Consider the following 17,157-nt stretch of genomic DNA (forward strand, 5'->3'; position numbering starts at 1 on the left):
GACTTACATAAAACATATTTATGAACAAGAAATGAGATCTTTGTTTAGCGATTTAGGTCTAAACTCTGACCTTTGATGTGTTTACGTACAGACTTCATATTCATAAAAACAAGAGCCTAAAGAATAATATAGCTGTTGCCGATAAATTTAACACGAATGTTATTTAAGCCCTTGGGAATCTTACTAAGTAACAGAAACTCTACATTTTATTATTTTGTATATTTAAGTAAAGCTCTGCTTTAAAACTAATTAAACATAGTCAATTTATATCTATAGTTATTATTTATTAATTAACCCCATTATCATCAATAACAAGGAAACTATAATATCTTATGATTTCTTTTACAATACTTGCGATAACTTGAATAGATTTTGAACCATAAAACAATTCAATTTTACACCGGAAACGGTCGATAGCGAGCAGTTTATGAATCGCCGAAAAGTGGTTTTTCAGTTACACGAAGCTAAGGGAAATTGTCTAGTCGCCGTCTAGCGAGTAGCGACTGGCCTATCGCGCATGCACTTAGCTTAACTTACTCTACTCGCCGGTTAGTATCGAGCGAGCCACTGACGAGGGAGGTCATGTCGCAATGTCAGACGAGCGCGACAACCCGTCGCAAAGCGGCCTCCGCAACCGCGTCAGTTTCTTCGAGAGAGTGTGGAGCGGGCGCAGCAGCAACGATTCTGTTGATGCCACCACCGATGTAGACGACATAGAGCGTCGCATCGAACAGCGTAAACGCCGGCCTGATTCGCCGAAAATCGAAGTGAAGTTAAAACATACCCGCGACACACAGTCGCCGACAAAGACTTTTGAGAGTACGTTCCCGAACTTGAAGTTGAGGCATGTGGAAACTGAGGAGCACCGGCACACGGACAGGCAGGTCGAAGAGGGCGACCTGGCGTCTGGGGTCCGGCTCGTGAAGTTCGAGCGTGTGGTCAAGAGGACGGTGGTGGAACGGGAGGAGAGGCCCGAGTCCCCGCAGAGCGAGTGGTACTCGGAGTACAAGCAGCATGCGCTGAACACTGCGCCCAAGAAGGAGTATTTGAGAAGCAGATCGGAATATGACTCTCACATCGCAGAAATACGAGGTATGCTTTATTATGGTGACTCTACATTGGACGAGTTTTAAGAATTCCTTATACGGCCTCCTATTTCATACTTTATGTTTTATTGAACAGCTATTGAATGACTTGAATATAAGTATCTAATGAATTTAAGATTTCTACCCAAATGGGTAGAGTTAACCAAATTTGTTAGGATAACAGTCTTATAACCTGCAGTTATTTTCCATAAATATCGCAAAAATTCTACCTCGTCAATGAATATTATAATAATATCAAACCTAATCGAATTAATTAATAAGTATCTTAAGACGTAAACGAGATAAATAAAATGTATTTTTCGTTTAAATGATTACGCATTTATCCATAAAATCCTGAGATTATTCAAGAAAAAAAGGTCTCTACAAAGATCCTAATTACCAAGCGGTTAGACCTGTTTAGAAGCGCTAAGAATGCAGCAGCTTATTTCAGTCTAATTTATTCTATACCTGTACCTTTTATCAGATTATTCTCATCGTTAATTTCGCGTAAAAGCCTTATTGTTTGGCAAAGAATAATAATTAAACAATATAGAAACGTATAGTAATCTCTTAGTGTAATTTATGCAGATTTATCGGTAGTTGAATTTATCATTTTAGAAATAGTAGCATTACTTACACGTAAGTTTTAATTTTTATTTTCCTTGTATTCTTGGTATTCATAACTATAATCTGCATTATAAATCCAAAAAAACAAAAAGCTTTTAAATCTGTACAAGAAAGGTTCTATTTTAAGTTATTTTGAATATTTACCATTTAGTAATATCTACGGTTTGGTAAAATACAGGTATGCATTATGTATACTTCTATACAAACTAATAAGACTATATTATAATAATATGTTTTGTAAGTTTATGAGCTTGCCTGTAGGGCGTTATCTCAAGAAACCATGGCGACCGGCTAAGTAATGCATATAAAATATAAATTACACACCACTTTATATGTAAATAATATAAAATGATTCGCAAATAATCTGCGTGATTGGAATACGAAAACAAACTTAAATAACCAGATATTTTTACATCAGCACTTATTTCATTTGCTAAATGCACACTGCATACGAGAAAGGACATAGATTATAAATAGATAGAGACAGCTTGAAGCTTTTCAATATAGTTTATTTGAAAAGATGTACTTATACTTTTACAAAGATACTCTCATGAATTATTAAACCCTTTTAATTAGTGGGCAGTAGATAGTTAGGTTAGGCCTTTACCCAATATGGGGTTTCTACAAGCACAATGAAAATATAAGTGTATAAATATGTACATATTTATGTAACTACATAACTATAATTATAATACATAATTACATAATTATATAACATAAAGTAAAAATTGTATTTAAATAACAAATGAACGGCTATACTTACTACATAATATAATACAACAAAACTTACCTTTTTAAATGTATAAATTTACTAAGAACTAAATGTAACTAGGTTTATCATAGATTAAAAAAAAATGTTTTGAATAATTGAAACTTGTAAAAATGCTTAAGTAGAAAATAAAAGGCTTTTTTATTTTTATTTTTTTAGATAGTTAGGTATATTTTGTCAAAACCGTAAATTATAGAATAGTTTTGAAATGGTGATTTTTGTTTATATAAAAGACTTGGAAGACAAAATGTAAACTAATTAAGATATCCTAAACTTATATTACGTTAATAATAAATATAAGTTATCACATAAATCAAGTTTATAAAATACGATGACAGCATAGGTCAAGAGATCAGCTACTTTTATCTCCGGGCGAAATCTACACAAATAAATATAATCTTAATTTATGTTTTATTTTACCGATCATGGCGAAAATTGGGCAGTTAATTATGTAGATGGGTTCCCTATTTAATTCAATTAATTCGGATGTTAAGCAACTTTTGTATATCTGTTATATTAACTTATATGAAGCCATTATGAAGCTGTATATTTTACCCGAAACGCTTGTAAAAACTGAAGCTTAAAATACTAATTATCGAACTGAACATCTCTAAACTCTATAATTAAAATTAAACTACATACATACATTCAACGATAATCAACTCAATTAAACAAAACCAGAATACAATATTAACAACTAATCCATTAGAATAAAATTAAACAACAAAGTGCATGACATTTATCACGTAGATATTTTGCAAGAAATTAAAAGATAATCTGGCAAGTGATAAATATAAATCACCATCTTATAGTTGAATTGTTTGCATTTTTCCAAGGACACTGATATCTTATCAATTATCACTTTGATGTAATTATAAATATTTGTTTTATTGCCTCATAACGTATAAATATTTTGATGATGTCACTCAAAAGAAATGTATTTATCTATCTTTTGTAGTATCTTATTTGTGCAGTGGTTAATGTTTCTTATTTACCCATTGAGTTTCTGACCTACATAACACATAGATATATTAAGTAAATAGATGGTAATAAAATCGTAAAATCTTCTACAATAAACTCGGTTCGTTGATTACAATATAAATGATACATTGACTATTACAAATATTATTATTAATGGCAATTTTAAATGATATTAATTTTCCTCAATACGCTACAAATATCAATATGCAATAGTCATTTTAATGTTTGGTCTGTGTTTACGATGCTTTAATATTGAAAAACAGAGGCCGTAAAGCTTACTTGTATTTGATTTTACGTCAGACCTTCAGATAAATACATTGAAACTTTTGAATAATAAATTACAATGCGTATGGTGACGGACTGACAGACAGACAACATAATACATTCTTTCCTGCACAGTAAAAGTAATTGTTGCATTATTGCACATTGACCCATAAAGGGCAATCTTTATAACGGCTGACCTAATTTGCTGATTGAAAGAAACGTCAATCAATTAGCCACTACTTCAATGTAATAAAAATAAAAAAAAGATGGCATGTTCATGCGAAGATTGTTATTGATTCTATCCTTATTTTATCGAATGACTTGTAATATTAGAAAAGCCGGAAGCAATATAAATAAAAGGTCTAATATTAATTAGGTACTTTACATATTTTTAATTCAATATTCCTCTTAGCTTTCTTAGGCCTAATCCTTACGGTTCTTCACATTTTCCTATCACAGAAGTTGTTAACAAAATAGAGATTATGCTAGCTTCGCTATCAGTACCACGAAATTCTTTCAAAACAACTCGTACCAATGATATTTAAGTGTCTCTTGCTGACTTGGTTAGCAACCAATTTGTTTTCAAATATATGCAAATGTATGAATTAAAGCAACCGGATAGGCAAGTTGTTCGTTTCACGTGTTTATTGTGACGTATAACCACAATAATTTGGATGATGTCATCAGCTGGCGTTTACCTTCACCATTAACGTTTTTTTACCAACCGACGACTGTATAGTTTACATCGATTTATTTGAGTTTTGTTAGAATTATCATCACTAGGTACTTAGCTTGTATTTATTAGTAGGTACATAATATGTTGAGGCTTAGGCAAAGTTGGGTGAAAATGTTTACGACGATTTCAATTACTGATAAATTTAGGAAATATTATTGTTCATTACGTTTCGATTTTAAAAACATTTTTGAATGCATATAAAATCCTCTATGGTCACTCATACCGTTGACTCGTCGTTGACTCTTAAATTTTGTTTTTAGCCTGTTCTTTTTACTGCAATTGTTATCCACAGTCATATGTTTCATTATAAACCTTACAAATAGCCACTATCTTTGTTCAATGACTCAAGCCCATTATTCCCGACAAGAAAAAATAAAATGCCTCTGCATTTAACTACTCTGTGCATCATAATTAGGGTGATGTCATCGAGCAGCGAGTCGGTCATGTTTATTTAAGACGCCATTTTCTGTTGCGCTTTTTTGAATACCTACTTTTACTTTTTCAAGTTCAGTTTGTAACGGATAATATGAAATGTTTATTTATGTTTGATATTGGTATTGATCGGTTTTGATTTATTGACCAAAATGATTCGCTTGGTAGAGGTTATATTTGATTTGAAAGGAGTTAATTTTATTTTTATATCGTTTTTAATGATTACTGTTCCAATTCAATTGTTAGTTAACCTATTGGTAACACCGTTTTTTTAATAAAATTACAGAACGAAACACTTATAGGGAAACGCAGATTGTTAAAGATATCGTCAAATATTACTTATTTATTGTATCTAGGTATCCTAAAACGAGTTTTAAGTCTGTAAAATATTTGTTAAGTAGGTACTTATTTTTAGGTACTTGGAGGATATTTTATTAATTCGTTAAAAGCAGTGGAAGCCAGGGCTTACGCTTGTAACAGCTGAAACATGATCTTGAAATTGCAGTAAACGGCCGAAACTTCTTAAAAGTTTGTAAATACGTCAATAGTATAGATCTATAAAAATACATATACATCACGTTCATTTGTATTGCAAATAAAGTTTATGGTAAAAAGTATCAAAATACATTAAAAATTACCTGAAAATAAATAAATGTAATAATATGTTACCTACATACCTACATACTTTTTATATCTGCTTCTAGACGTCTTTATTGTAACAATGATCTTTGTGATTCAAGCGTCCATACAACACAGGTGGTCACATAAATACGATAAATCTAATGTATATGGGTGTCCCCATTATATCATTTTGATTGATATATGTAACTTTAATTTTATCCGAAGATCCTTTTGAAAGGTTCATGGTGTTTTTATAAACCTGTATAATCGGATATGGTAATATGAGTAGTAGGCTTTTATAGGTTAGAAATATAAAGGCTATTAAAGAATTCTAGGTATATCAATTTTTTTAACCTATATTGTTCTAAAAAATACGCTACGAACTGAGAGCCTTTCGATAGCTTTCGAAATAGTTTGCAACTAATGAAACTATACAAGATTTAGAATGAGCAAGAGCTATTTAACTAGTTTATTATAATATTAAAATATGTATTAGAGAAAACTTAAAGTAGCTTATGATTTATTATTGTTTAACAACATAACTTTAAAATTTGATTGAAATCTTGAGCAACTGAGTTAATAAAACTAAATTGTTGCGTTTCGAAATACCTATCTCTTCAATTTTTTATATCGTATAAGTACTAAATGTTACAATAAGGTTACAATACTCCTCATTTTGATGCAAGATAAAAGTTGAAATTGTTACGCCTACACTACATTTAATATTAATGAGGATCAGTCTCGCTTCGCCGTTTGTATGTCTGGCTCATGAATCAAGCTATTAAAGTACATTAGGGACTGACAATTAATCACGGGAGATTAAAAATGAGAGGGAAAGATAAAAAAACACGAAAATGGAGGCGTGGTTAAATCTACTGACTTTTAAATTGAATAGATTATTTTAGAAATTAGCGTGGTCACGGGGAGACTCCACGCTCTATGCAGTGTGTGAAACGTCGGGATAATAATATAATGAATATCGCGTTTAAAACCCGTTCAAATCTTTAATTTCTAAATGTATAATACTCGCGTAAAATCAAACACTAGAAAATACTAGATTTAAGCGAAATATTTTGACCCAAAGAGACATTTTAAATGTTAATGTAAGCTTTTGAAATGTATTATTTATGTAAAAAAAAATCGCTTGGCATGACCTAACTTCCTAAGCCATACAGATTCTTTTTTTTTTCTTTCTATATGCATATGTAATTAGTTTTAAATAAATATATTTTTTCTCTCTTTAAATTATATATTTACTATTTTCTATTGTACAGACACAACACATGCTATTTATCCGTGTAACAGTTGACTGAAGTCACGGGTGGAATCTAATTATGTGAGAATTAGGTCGTTACTTATGTAATTGTATAAACTCATTTTATCTTTAGTTTATTATAGAAATGTTAATCTATTTATGTCTATAGTCTATACTCTATTGCTCTAGATAATCTGTATAGATATTACTTAATATTTTTAGTCTGTAATCACCTCCGATGGGCGGGAAAATATTCCGATTTCATAATTCTGTTTAAAAACTATTTTATATACATAATTACTAATTCAATTAAAAATAAAGTAAATATGTATGTATTTATTTTTATAGTATTGGTAAAAATATTTCAATTACTTAAAATGTTAACGAAATTGAGCGAGTTTCAAAGGTGATCGAAAATAGCCAAATATGATGTCATCGTTTATCTCTGCGCGCTGGGTCAAGTACAACGCATGATTTAAATACGAACTTGTAAACAACGTATAAAATTCTTTAATTACAACATATCTATGTAATTAAAACTTGTAGAGCATTCATTATTTATTTGAAAAATTAATACGATAAAATAAAAATAATTTATTTAGTAAAATATTCAACTTCGGATAGTGACTAGTGTGCATAATATTAATTACGCCAATTTACGCTATTATAGCGCTTTAAGAAGATTATCCCAGTGTAGCTGTGTAGTATGGAAATTTTATACGAAATTTTTGTAATAAACATAAATTCTAGACATATCTTTAATAGCTAATCGAGACTAAATAGTTCTAGACGTCCTATAACCTTTATTTTATCAAAGATCTGATCTGATTCTATACGATAATTTTTTGCATCTATCTACACATATAAATATGTTTTTACGATTAAATAAAATATCTATTTTAATGATGAAATATATATTTTTTATTAAATGTATGTCTGTCTTTATAAAATACTAGCGGTCCGTCTCGGCTTCGCCCGTGGTACATATTTACGTTTTCTCTACATAAGAACCATCCTTGGACTTCCACAAACATTAAAAAAAATTATCGAAATCAGTTCAGCCGTTCACACTGATGCCGTGACAACGCGAAACGTGTTTCATTTTTATATATAGATACAACTAAACCTTTACTTAGATTACCAATCAGTTTTATTAAGCTTTAAGTAGGTCAAAAGCTCTTTATAATAACCTTACCTTAAACCTTAGTTGCTTGAACTTAGAATAAGAGCCAAATCTCATTATTTTACTTGATTAAATTTTAACCATATTTTCCCTTATTAGAAAATTAATAGAACTATATATTTAAAAATAATAGAACTAGTTTAGTGGAATTAAGCAAATAGCAACGAGTGCGCAGGTTATGTATTGCTCTGGAATAATATATCTATTTATCTGTTTAGGAAGTAATTTTATGAGTATAAAAGTAGGTACAGTTTTACTTAACTTAAAAACACAGACGAAATTCTTTTTTTCCGCTTTAGCTTTAGGTTTCCGCCCGAGGCTTCGCCTGCGCAGTCAAAGAATAACCCAGAATAACCAAGAACGGGAACTATGCTCCCGTTCCCGTGGGATTTCCGGGATTGCGTCATTTTCTCGGGATAAAAAGTAGCCTATGTCCTTTCTCGGGTATCAAAATATCTCCATACCAAATTTCATGAAAATTGGTTCAGTAGTTTAGGCGTGATTGAGTAACAGACAGACAGAGTTACTTTCGCATTTATAATATTAGTATGGATAAGTACTTACATAATAAATGCGTAGATTATTGTGGAAAAGTAAAAAGTAAAATATTATAACTTTTATTATGAGTAACTCGCTATTAATATGAAACCAATATGATCGATATCTTTCGTTTCAAGAAGCACTAAATTGAATACTACAATACTATTAGAGCCATATCGTACTAAAGTCATGAAACAGTAAACCTAATCAATTTAGTATTGTTGAATCACACAGTTACGCTGCGTCACACACGGTGAAGATACTATAATATTTTATCTTAAGATACTGTTATATTTTATATTACAGTATCTTAACGCATCCAGTATCAGCGTTCGGACCATCATTTTTCTTTTGACGCGAAATTTTGTGGGTCATTTGTAACAGGATGGCGGTTCTACAGGAGTCTTAGTACGCAATGACAATAAGAAAAATGATGGTCCGAACGCTGATACCGGATGCGTTAAAAATAAATATAATTAATAATATTTAATATAAAATATTACAGTATCTTAAGATAAAATATTATAGTATCTTCACCATGTGTGACGCACTTTACGCTGCGTCATTTCTCTGAATAAGACAAGTTTTTTTCCTTTTAAGATGTGGACGTGCTAATACACGTAAAACGACTAAGAAAACACTATGAAATATTTAAATACTTACTAATGTTCATACAAACACTTACATTATTTAAGTTTTAATCATTTTTAGACTTTTAATCTTTTCTTTTATCTATTCTTACCTCATACAGAACTTTTAAATACAATTTACGGTCGTATGAAAAAAATTAAAAGCATCTAATTAGAATGGGTATGTATGGTAGAGCAAACTATATTTTTTTCTTTAAAAAATGCCTCATTAATTTTCTACCTTATTACAGTTATTATTTTAATAATTTATTATAAATTTTAAAGTCTTCTAGCGCAGATTATTTTTGGTTTTAGGTATAAATAAATGGCGACTTAATTATTAATATTACATTTACTTACACTAGTATACTAGATAGAAATACATCCTACCTTTATTAATACATCCTAACAGACGGGTTTAAGCTTTTCCATCAATAGAGGAAAATAGTTGTAAATAACTAATAGTATCGCTTCAAACTTCAAACTAAATGAATCGATATAATTGGTTCTTTACAAACACATTCCTCGCTACATATTATCCTCGCACATATTTGGTGGAAAAACACCCTTATTCAAAATATCATTTATAGTAGGTACTTATCTACCTATCTATACTAATATTATAAAGAGGAAAGGTTTGTATGTATGTATGGTTTTCACGCATAAACTACTGGACCGATTTTGATGTAATTTGGCACAGATAATCTTTAGACCCTGAGAAAAAACATAGGCTACCTTTTATTGCGAAATATGACCACGGGCGAAGCCGGGGCGGACCGCTAGTATATTATATACTTGCCAATACGCCTGACACTATGGCATCTATTTGAACTCCCTCTTGCCAATACGCCGGAGTAGTATTAAGTATGGCATCTATTTGAACTTCCTCTTGCCAAACTGAGTATTATATCATCAAAACATTTGACTCAGTTACACTGTACACTGGCCTTGGGTTCCACTTGGCCGGTCCCAAACAGGTCCATATTAATTCGTAACTGTAGGTATAGGTACAGGCTACTGCGGATGTGGTTTATTTTGTTATTTATTTCCTTAGTAAAAAATGCATGTTGCCAAATATTTTATGGGTCAAGACATGAGCGTTGAAGTGTTGTTGATTAATACATGACTTGTTTTTTATATATCTCTAACATACCCCGCTCTATGTAAAACTTAGCAAATTATATAGGTATTTAAACTTTCCTCGAGAATTGCGCTATCCTTTGGTGAAAATAATGAAACTCCTTACAGTAGTTTTGAGTTCATCGATTAGGCACAGAAAGACAGAAGCGGCGAAGGACTTTGAAAGATATAATAATAGATTTTTTTAAATCGTTTTCTACACAACGTTGGAAAAATAATTAAAACTTTCCGAAAGTTTACGGAGTTAATCTCAGCATGTGTTGATGTATCTTACATTTACTTCCACGAAAATATTGTATCAGCGCGATAGCTAATAAATACATCATTGTTATGCAATTTAAATTATTAATTATCCCATTTCATAAGTTACTAGCGGTCCGCCCCGGCTTCGCCCGTGGTACATATTTACGTTTTGTCTACATAAAAACCATCCTCGTACTTCAAGGAGTACAATAAAAAAAGAATTATCGAAATCGGTCCACCCGTTCACGCGTGATGCCGTGACAACGCGAAACGGGTTTCATTTTTATATAGATTGAATAATTGACATTTTTAATCGGCAATACGTTTTGTTATAAATAACAAGACTAATATTTATTATTATCTGATAGTTTATCTAAATATTAATTAATCATTAATATGAAAAACGTCGCAGCTACTCAGCAAACATTTGTAAATGCAAATCAGTATTCAATATAAGGCAATAATATTTTAATAGCTAAGGTCTTATAAATTCTAGAAAATATTAGAGAAATAGATTATAAACTAAATCAATATTTTTTACCATTTATAAACGCACCTATTCTAATAAAGATGTTAGGTGTTTACGCGTGAAATATTTCAAAGTTCTATAGCAATTAAATACTATTAAATAATTTTTTTAATTACTTTGGACTCTACAATGTGGCTTACATACCTGTATAATATGATCATTAGTTAGATGCGTTTGATTGCATGATCTAACTTGGATCTTTCCTATGCTACAGCTATATCCTTACTAATATTTTTAATCTTTGTATGTTTGTCTGTACTTCATGTTTCAACGGATCGTTTTTATGATATGATTTCTGTGTCTGAAGATCCGGGCGGTAACCTAGCCTTTCCAAAAAATCTTAAAAACGTCAGTATCACTTCTGACTTCAGGATAGTCAATGTAGACCAAGTAAATGCCACATAAGAAGCCTTAAAATAGCATAATAAAGAATTTTACTAGTCCACAGCACTTAAGGAATGCGTTTTTACAAGTCACCACATTTTGCCGCTAATGACAGCGAGTAATGTTCAGATTGCTTTTTAAGGATGCATTCCGTCTTCAACTAGATAAGATTTAATGTTCCCTTTTTTGGATATTATATTTGTAAGAGGATTTTATCTGTGGAATGCTGTTTATGAGTGTGAAGATGAGTCATGGTGAACTACAGTTTTGTCTGCTTTTTTTAATATGAAAGAGTTTTTAAGAACGTTTGTTTACAAACATTATATACTTAACTTACTACAGTAATTATAGAATATAGATTAAATATAATATGTTATTAATTTAATAATGTCTAATAATTATCGAAATTGGTTTTTCTTCTTCATTTTGTGATTGTCACTTACCTTTGCAACTACATATCTTCAATCTTCCTGGACATTTAAATAGTCTGGCATTCGTGAACATGATAATAATATAATATAAAGCATTAAGGAAATAGCGTCTTATTAATTCATCAATACAAATTTCATCCATAAAATAAAATTTAACGATTTAAAATTGTAAATGATACACGATAACGCTATTTTAACGATATATTTTGATCATATTTTAATTTGAACTTTCAGCTGCATATACTATTTGAATGTAATTCTAATCAATATAGCTCAAGAACAAACAAATATGTATGTTTTTAAAATCGACTCTACATAATTTTTAAAGCGCCACTTATATGGTGCTTGTTAGAAAAATCACTTTATTTGTTATGTATATTTTATTTTATAAACTGAGTCTAATCTGACCTACAGTAATATAGATAGGTATGTATGTATAAATATCTATGTTCCCAGAAGAACATGAAATTGAATGAAATTTAAAAAAAAACAACCAAAACTTTCACAACAAAGTTTTTCCTTACCCAATACTTTATACGAATTCTCAAACCTGCTATACAACGTGACTCGATTCAGATTACAAAATATCAAACTTCCTCATAAAATCCTGAAGCAATTACCCATACATCAGAATAGCAACAAAACGTTAAAACATTTCGTATATCAAATGCAAGTCTACAATTTACTATTTACTTGCTACTCGCTAGCCTTTTAGCAATAAATTTATTCTATGTACGAGCGAACGTTGTCCTTAAGAAGATAAATTTTACAGCTAATCTAAAACCAACTCTATCTATGTGGAGGAAGGTAGAGATTTGAATAGGAGGTTGAAAATCTAGACTTGTTCAGTCTGGAATCCAAATAAGATGAAAGAAAGTAGTTGCTAACGCTGGGTGACTTTGATATGCTTATTTTTGGATCCAGTCTTTATGTAGTGGACAATAGCATGTCAATATTCTGTAGCTGTTAGCTGATACAGTTTATTATCTCATGTATTCAAAATTTAACGATACCTACTTCGTGTGATAAAACGATCTTTTTTTGGTGGTTAAATATCTTCATTTAAAATGTTGCTATTTTAGCAGGAGTTGTAACTTTGTAAGTTATCGCAGGTTCCTAGGTTTAGTTTAATTTATTTAGTCATGGTTTTGTGATAAAATCCTATATACCTTATAGGTACTACACACATACAATTATTTAATTTTGATGTAAGTACTTACTTAGTATAATTTATAATCATATTAAAATAAACATATTACACATACATAAAACAACGACGGTCTCGTTTAGCCTTTTTACTTTTTGTATCGTTTCAATTAAAACACACCGAATAATTAAACAACTCAGTCAATTGATCTTTATTTCACACAATACGAACACTTATAACAATTTACAATAACAACTTCTTAGAATTCATTTAATTTAAAAAAAAAACTATATTAGTTTTCCACTGCGTCTTAATGTCATTTTATCAGCCAATATGATTTTCCTATAAGTATAAATTTCCACTAATGTGAAATAATCACCTTACTTTCGCAAACTAAAAAATAATCCGGTTTTGTTTTGACTAGGCTATAAGCAACCTTGGCTATCCCCAAGGTTACATCCAAAATTCACTCAAATCTTATTAGCGGTTTCGTCGTGAATGTTATAGGCTGAGGTAACTATAAAATAACTTTTGCTTTTATAACAAAACTAGCGGTCTGCCCCGGCTTCGCCTGAGGTGGAATTTTTAAAATCATTGCAGTAGTTCATGAGGTCAGCGCGTACAAACAAACTTACTCTCTACCTTTGTATTAGGTATATTATTATATGTACTAATATTTAAGTAGTACAGATATGGAATATGGATGACCAAATGTACAAAAAGAGCATTTTAATTTTCCAAAAGGAAACAATTACAATATACTCGACTCTTTGACCATAACCTAAACACGTTAATTCATTACGCAATAAATGACAAAACGAAATGATCTCAACGTTTGTGTCATGTACAAAAATAGCTCTTACTACACAATGTTTTGGTTTATTTTTGTAGTTATCGCACGTTCTGTGATACCTCCAATGAATGGTAAATAAGTACAAAGAAATTTCAATGTTCATTGGATCAATACAAAGCACATTACGACGAAACAATTTATGTAGTCCTTTTTACGTCATCGATTGGAAATTATATTTTACTAGCTTACCGCCCGCGGCTTCGCCCGCTTTGTCTAAAACCTATTAAATTATATCCTAAAACCTTCATCTTGAATAACTTAAAAAAACACATCAAAATCCGTTGTTTAAAGATTTAAGCATACAACGGGACATAGGGACAGAGAAAGCGATTTTGTTTTATACTATGTAGTGATTTAGTACTGAATTCATTTTAATACAAGATAACCGTTCCATAAATTAAGAATTAAAGTTTACCCATACTGTAAAGTATATTTACCAGTATCTTCATTTAAAATGGCCCATAAAAATAATCGGTTTGGTTACACTTAAAAAGCTCTCTAATTTCCTTAAATCCTTCCTGCCATTGAAAATAATCCTTGTAAATGTACCTTAGTTCTTAAATTAACTGTCATCCGCAGCCAGTAAAATAATTTATATTTCAACTCGATAAATTATGCAAATCTCGAACCTATTACACAGACATCGTAAATCGATGTATTTCTAAGAAAACCTATTATAATGTACATATTTTCCATATCTCGTATTTACGATGATGTTCGTATAAATAGAGATGACCTAGTACCTACAATTTGAATTTGGACAACAGCATACTTAAATAATATTAGACTTGTCAATTAAAGGTTTCTTGAAGAATTATTAAGGAAAGCTTTTATATTATTCAAAATAAATATATGTGACTAATATTAAACTGTAAACGCAATAGACATGCGAAAGGTTATATAGTCACTATGAATAATTATTGAGAACCTTTTGTTGTTGTAGAAATGGGTCAAGTTCAAATTATAATTATCAAAAATATTTCACGCAGTTTTATAGATGACATAATTCTCAATTTTTAAATCTAGTTCATCTATTCGGCATACTGGATATAGGTACACATAAGTATCATGAAAATGAATTGCCGTTTCAGAGAAGTTTGGACTTTAACATGAGGATTGGAAATTTTATTATAGACTAGCAGTATTTTACTATACTAGCAGTGCACCCCGGCTTAGCACGTGGTTCACCTATAGCTTATAGCACAGGGATCATGACCATATCCAACGGTGAAATAATTTTAGATTAGTCCAGCAGCTCTTGAAATAAACGCGTTCAAAGTAACTTCTCAGCTTTATTTTATTAATTAATAAAGATTGTAAATCATATCTTCTAAACTTCAAAACTGTAGGATCTCGTATCGTGAGAATATTAACTCTACATAACAATTAACAATGTTGTGCGGAAATCATGACCTTTAACGATAAATAGAATACATAATTGTAGTCACTACTATTCATATTACTACTGTAAACATAACTCTACTATTATTTTACTATTACATATTATATAGAGAATATAATCTTAATATATATAAATCTCGTGTCACAATGTTTGTCTTCAATGGACTCCTAAACCACTTAACCGATTGCAATAAAATTCGCACACCATGTGCAGTTCGATCCAACTTGAGAGATAGGATAGTTTAAACATGTAGGTACCACGGGCGAAGCCGGGGCGGACCACTAGTATTTTCTATGTTTGTTTGTTTCTTACATCAAATTTCCAATTTTATAGGTCAAATGTCAATATTACTAAATACTTCGATTACCCTTGAGGCACACCTAAGGTCACAAACATGGCTTTTACTTTTTATTTTTAACTGCCATTTTACATTTTCCTTCAACTTCATTGTTTTTGAGCAAATTTGCTAAAATAAAAATTGTAAAGCATTTGCAACGCCAGCCAACGTATCTGAGATGCATTCATATTAAAAGCTAATAACGTAAAAAAATAATTCCACATCTCTTATCTTATAGCAGTCCAATTTCAAATAACAATCATTTATTTATTAACTATAGTCCAATAATTATTCGTTCACTATCAAATTACATTAAGTCAACATTTAGTAACAATTAATTAACAACCTTTGTACGATTCACCAATAAATTAAAGATAAACAAAACAAAGGCATTTATTCCTTGACCTTGTGTCTGACATTGCATGAACTGCAGGTTTCTGGGAAGCACTCTGCACTATCTGCTCCTTTATCAATGACCTAGTGCTTGAACGTGACTGCACTATAAATATTAATTTATATTATTGCTTACTTTATTTATACCTACCTGAAGATATAAAAAAATCGGCTGTCGCAATTTATACTTACCTATCTATACTAATATTATAAAGCTGAAGAGTTTGTTTGTTTGAACGCGCTAATCTCAGGAAATACTGGTCCGATTTGATAAACTCTTTTTCGGTGTTAGATAGCCCATTTATCGAGGAGGGCTATAGGCTATACATCATCACGCTAAGACCAACAGGAGCCGAGTAATGCGGGTAAAACTGCGGGGCATAGCTAGTTTTTGTATGATTTTTGATTACAATAATTTGACATTGTAGAGCAAATTCATTTATTTGGAAGCTCTATTAAATTACTATATGCGATTATATTTCATGTCTTACAAATTACAAAATATAATTGGGTCCCATAACATAGTACGTATCTTATTAGAAGTTGGTTAAAAATAAACTTGATGTAACCTAATGTAACTGATGTAACTGTCGGTAATCCATACCATTCGTAGGTATACTATGAATATGAAAGTCTGTTTGTCCGTTACGCTTTCAAGTTTTTTGATTTAAAAGTTGTAGAACCAGGATGAAACATTATATGCAAATTATGTTTTAAAAATGAACCACTAAAGGTTTGGAATTGCAGATGTAATTGTTTGTCCATTGATCTGGAGGTTTCAGCTTATTTAGGATTTAGTAATCTTAAAGACATCTGAAGTTTACGATATAGATATATTATGTAGGGAAGTATTTTTAGTTTTTGGAAAACATGCAAAATCGATATGCATATTTTGCATATTTTATAAGAAAACAATACGTTGAAAGCGTTTTGATTACCTCCATAGTCCATAATGAAATGTGATAATTTGTTGGTCACGGAGAGCAAGGTCTCGACCTTCGAGTTGTAATATTATATGTGAGTGACATGTAAACATCGTGAGCATATATACGAATAATATATCGTCTTGGAGATTTTTATTTAGATACACTTTCCTTTTTACTGCCCCAGCATTTGATGGGGCAGCTATTTTCAGGCATTTTTTATTAGGCATTTGCCTTGCTGTAAAATGTTGTT

General features: G+C 30.8%; 1 protein-coding gene across 1 annotated transcript in view; it reads left to right on the top strand.

The window, feature by feature from the left end:
• The first annotated feature begins 590 nt into the window (after window positions 1-590).
• The window catches only part of LOC149909200 (muscle-specific protein 300 kDa-like), a 137,845-nt gene continuing 121,278 nt past the window's right edge, over window positions 591-17,157 (top strand). The window contains exon 1 of the mRNA XM_090101431.1: window positions 591-1,092. Coding sequence (XP_089957557.1) covers window positions 591-1,092 — 502 coding nt within the window. The remainder of the gene's footprint in view (window positions 1,093-17,157) is intronic.

Source organism: Colias eurytheme, chromosome 4 (assembly GCF_061535395.1).
Source record: "Colias eurytheme isolate Ceu_HAF_F1 chromosome 4, ilColEury1 Martin Lab GWU primary, whole genome shotgun sequence".
In the NCBI taxonomy this organism is placed as follows: domain Eukaryota; kingdom Metazoa; phylum Arthropoda; class Insecta; order Lepidoptera; family Pieridae; genus Colias; species Colias eurytheme.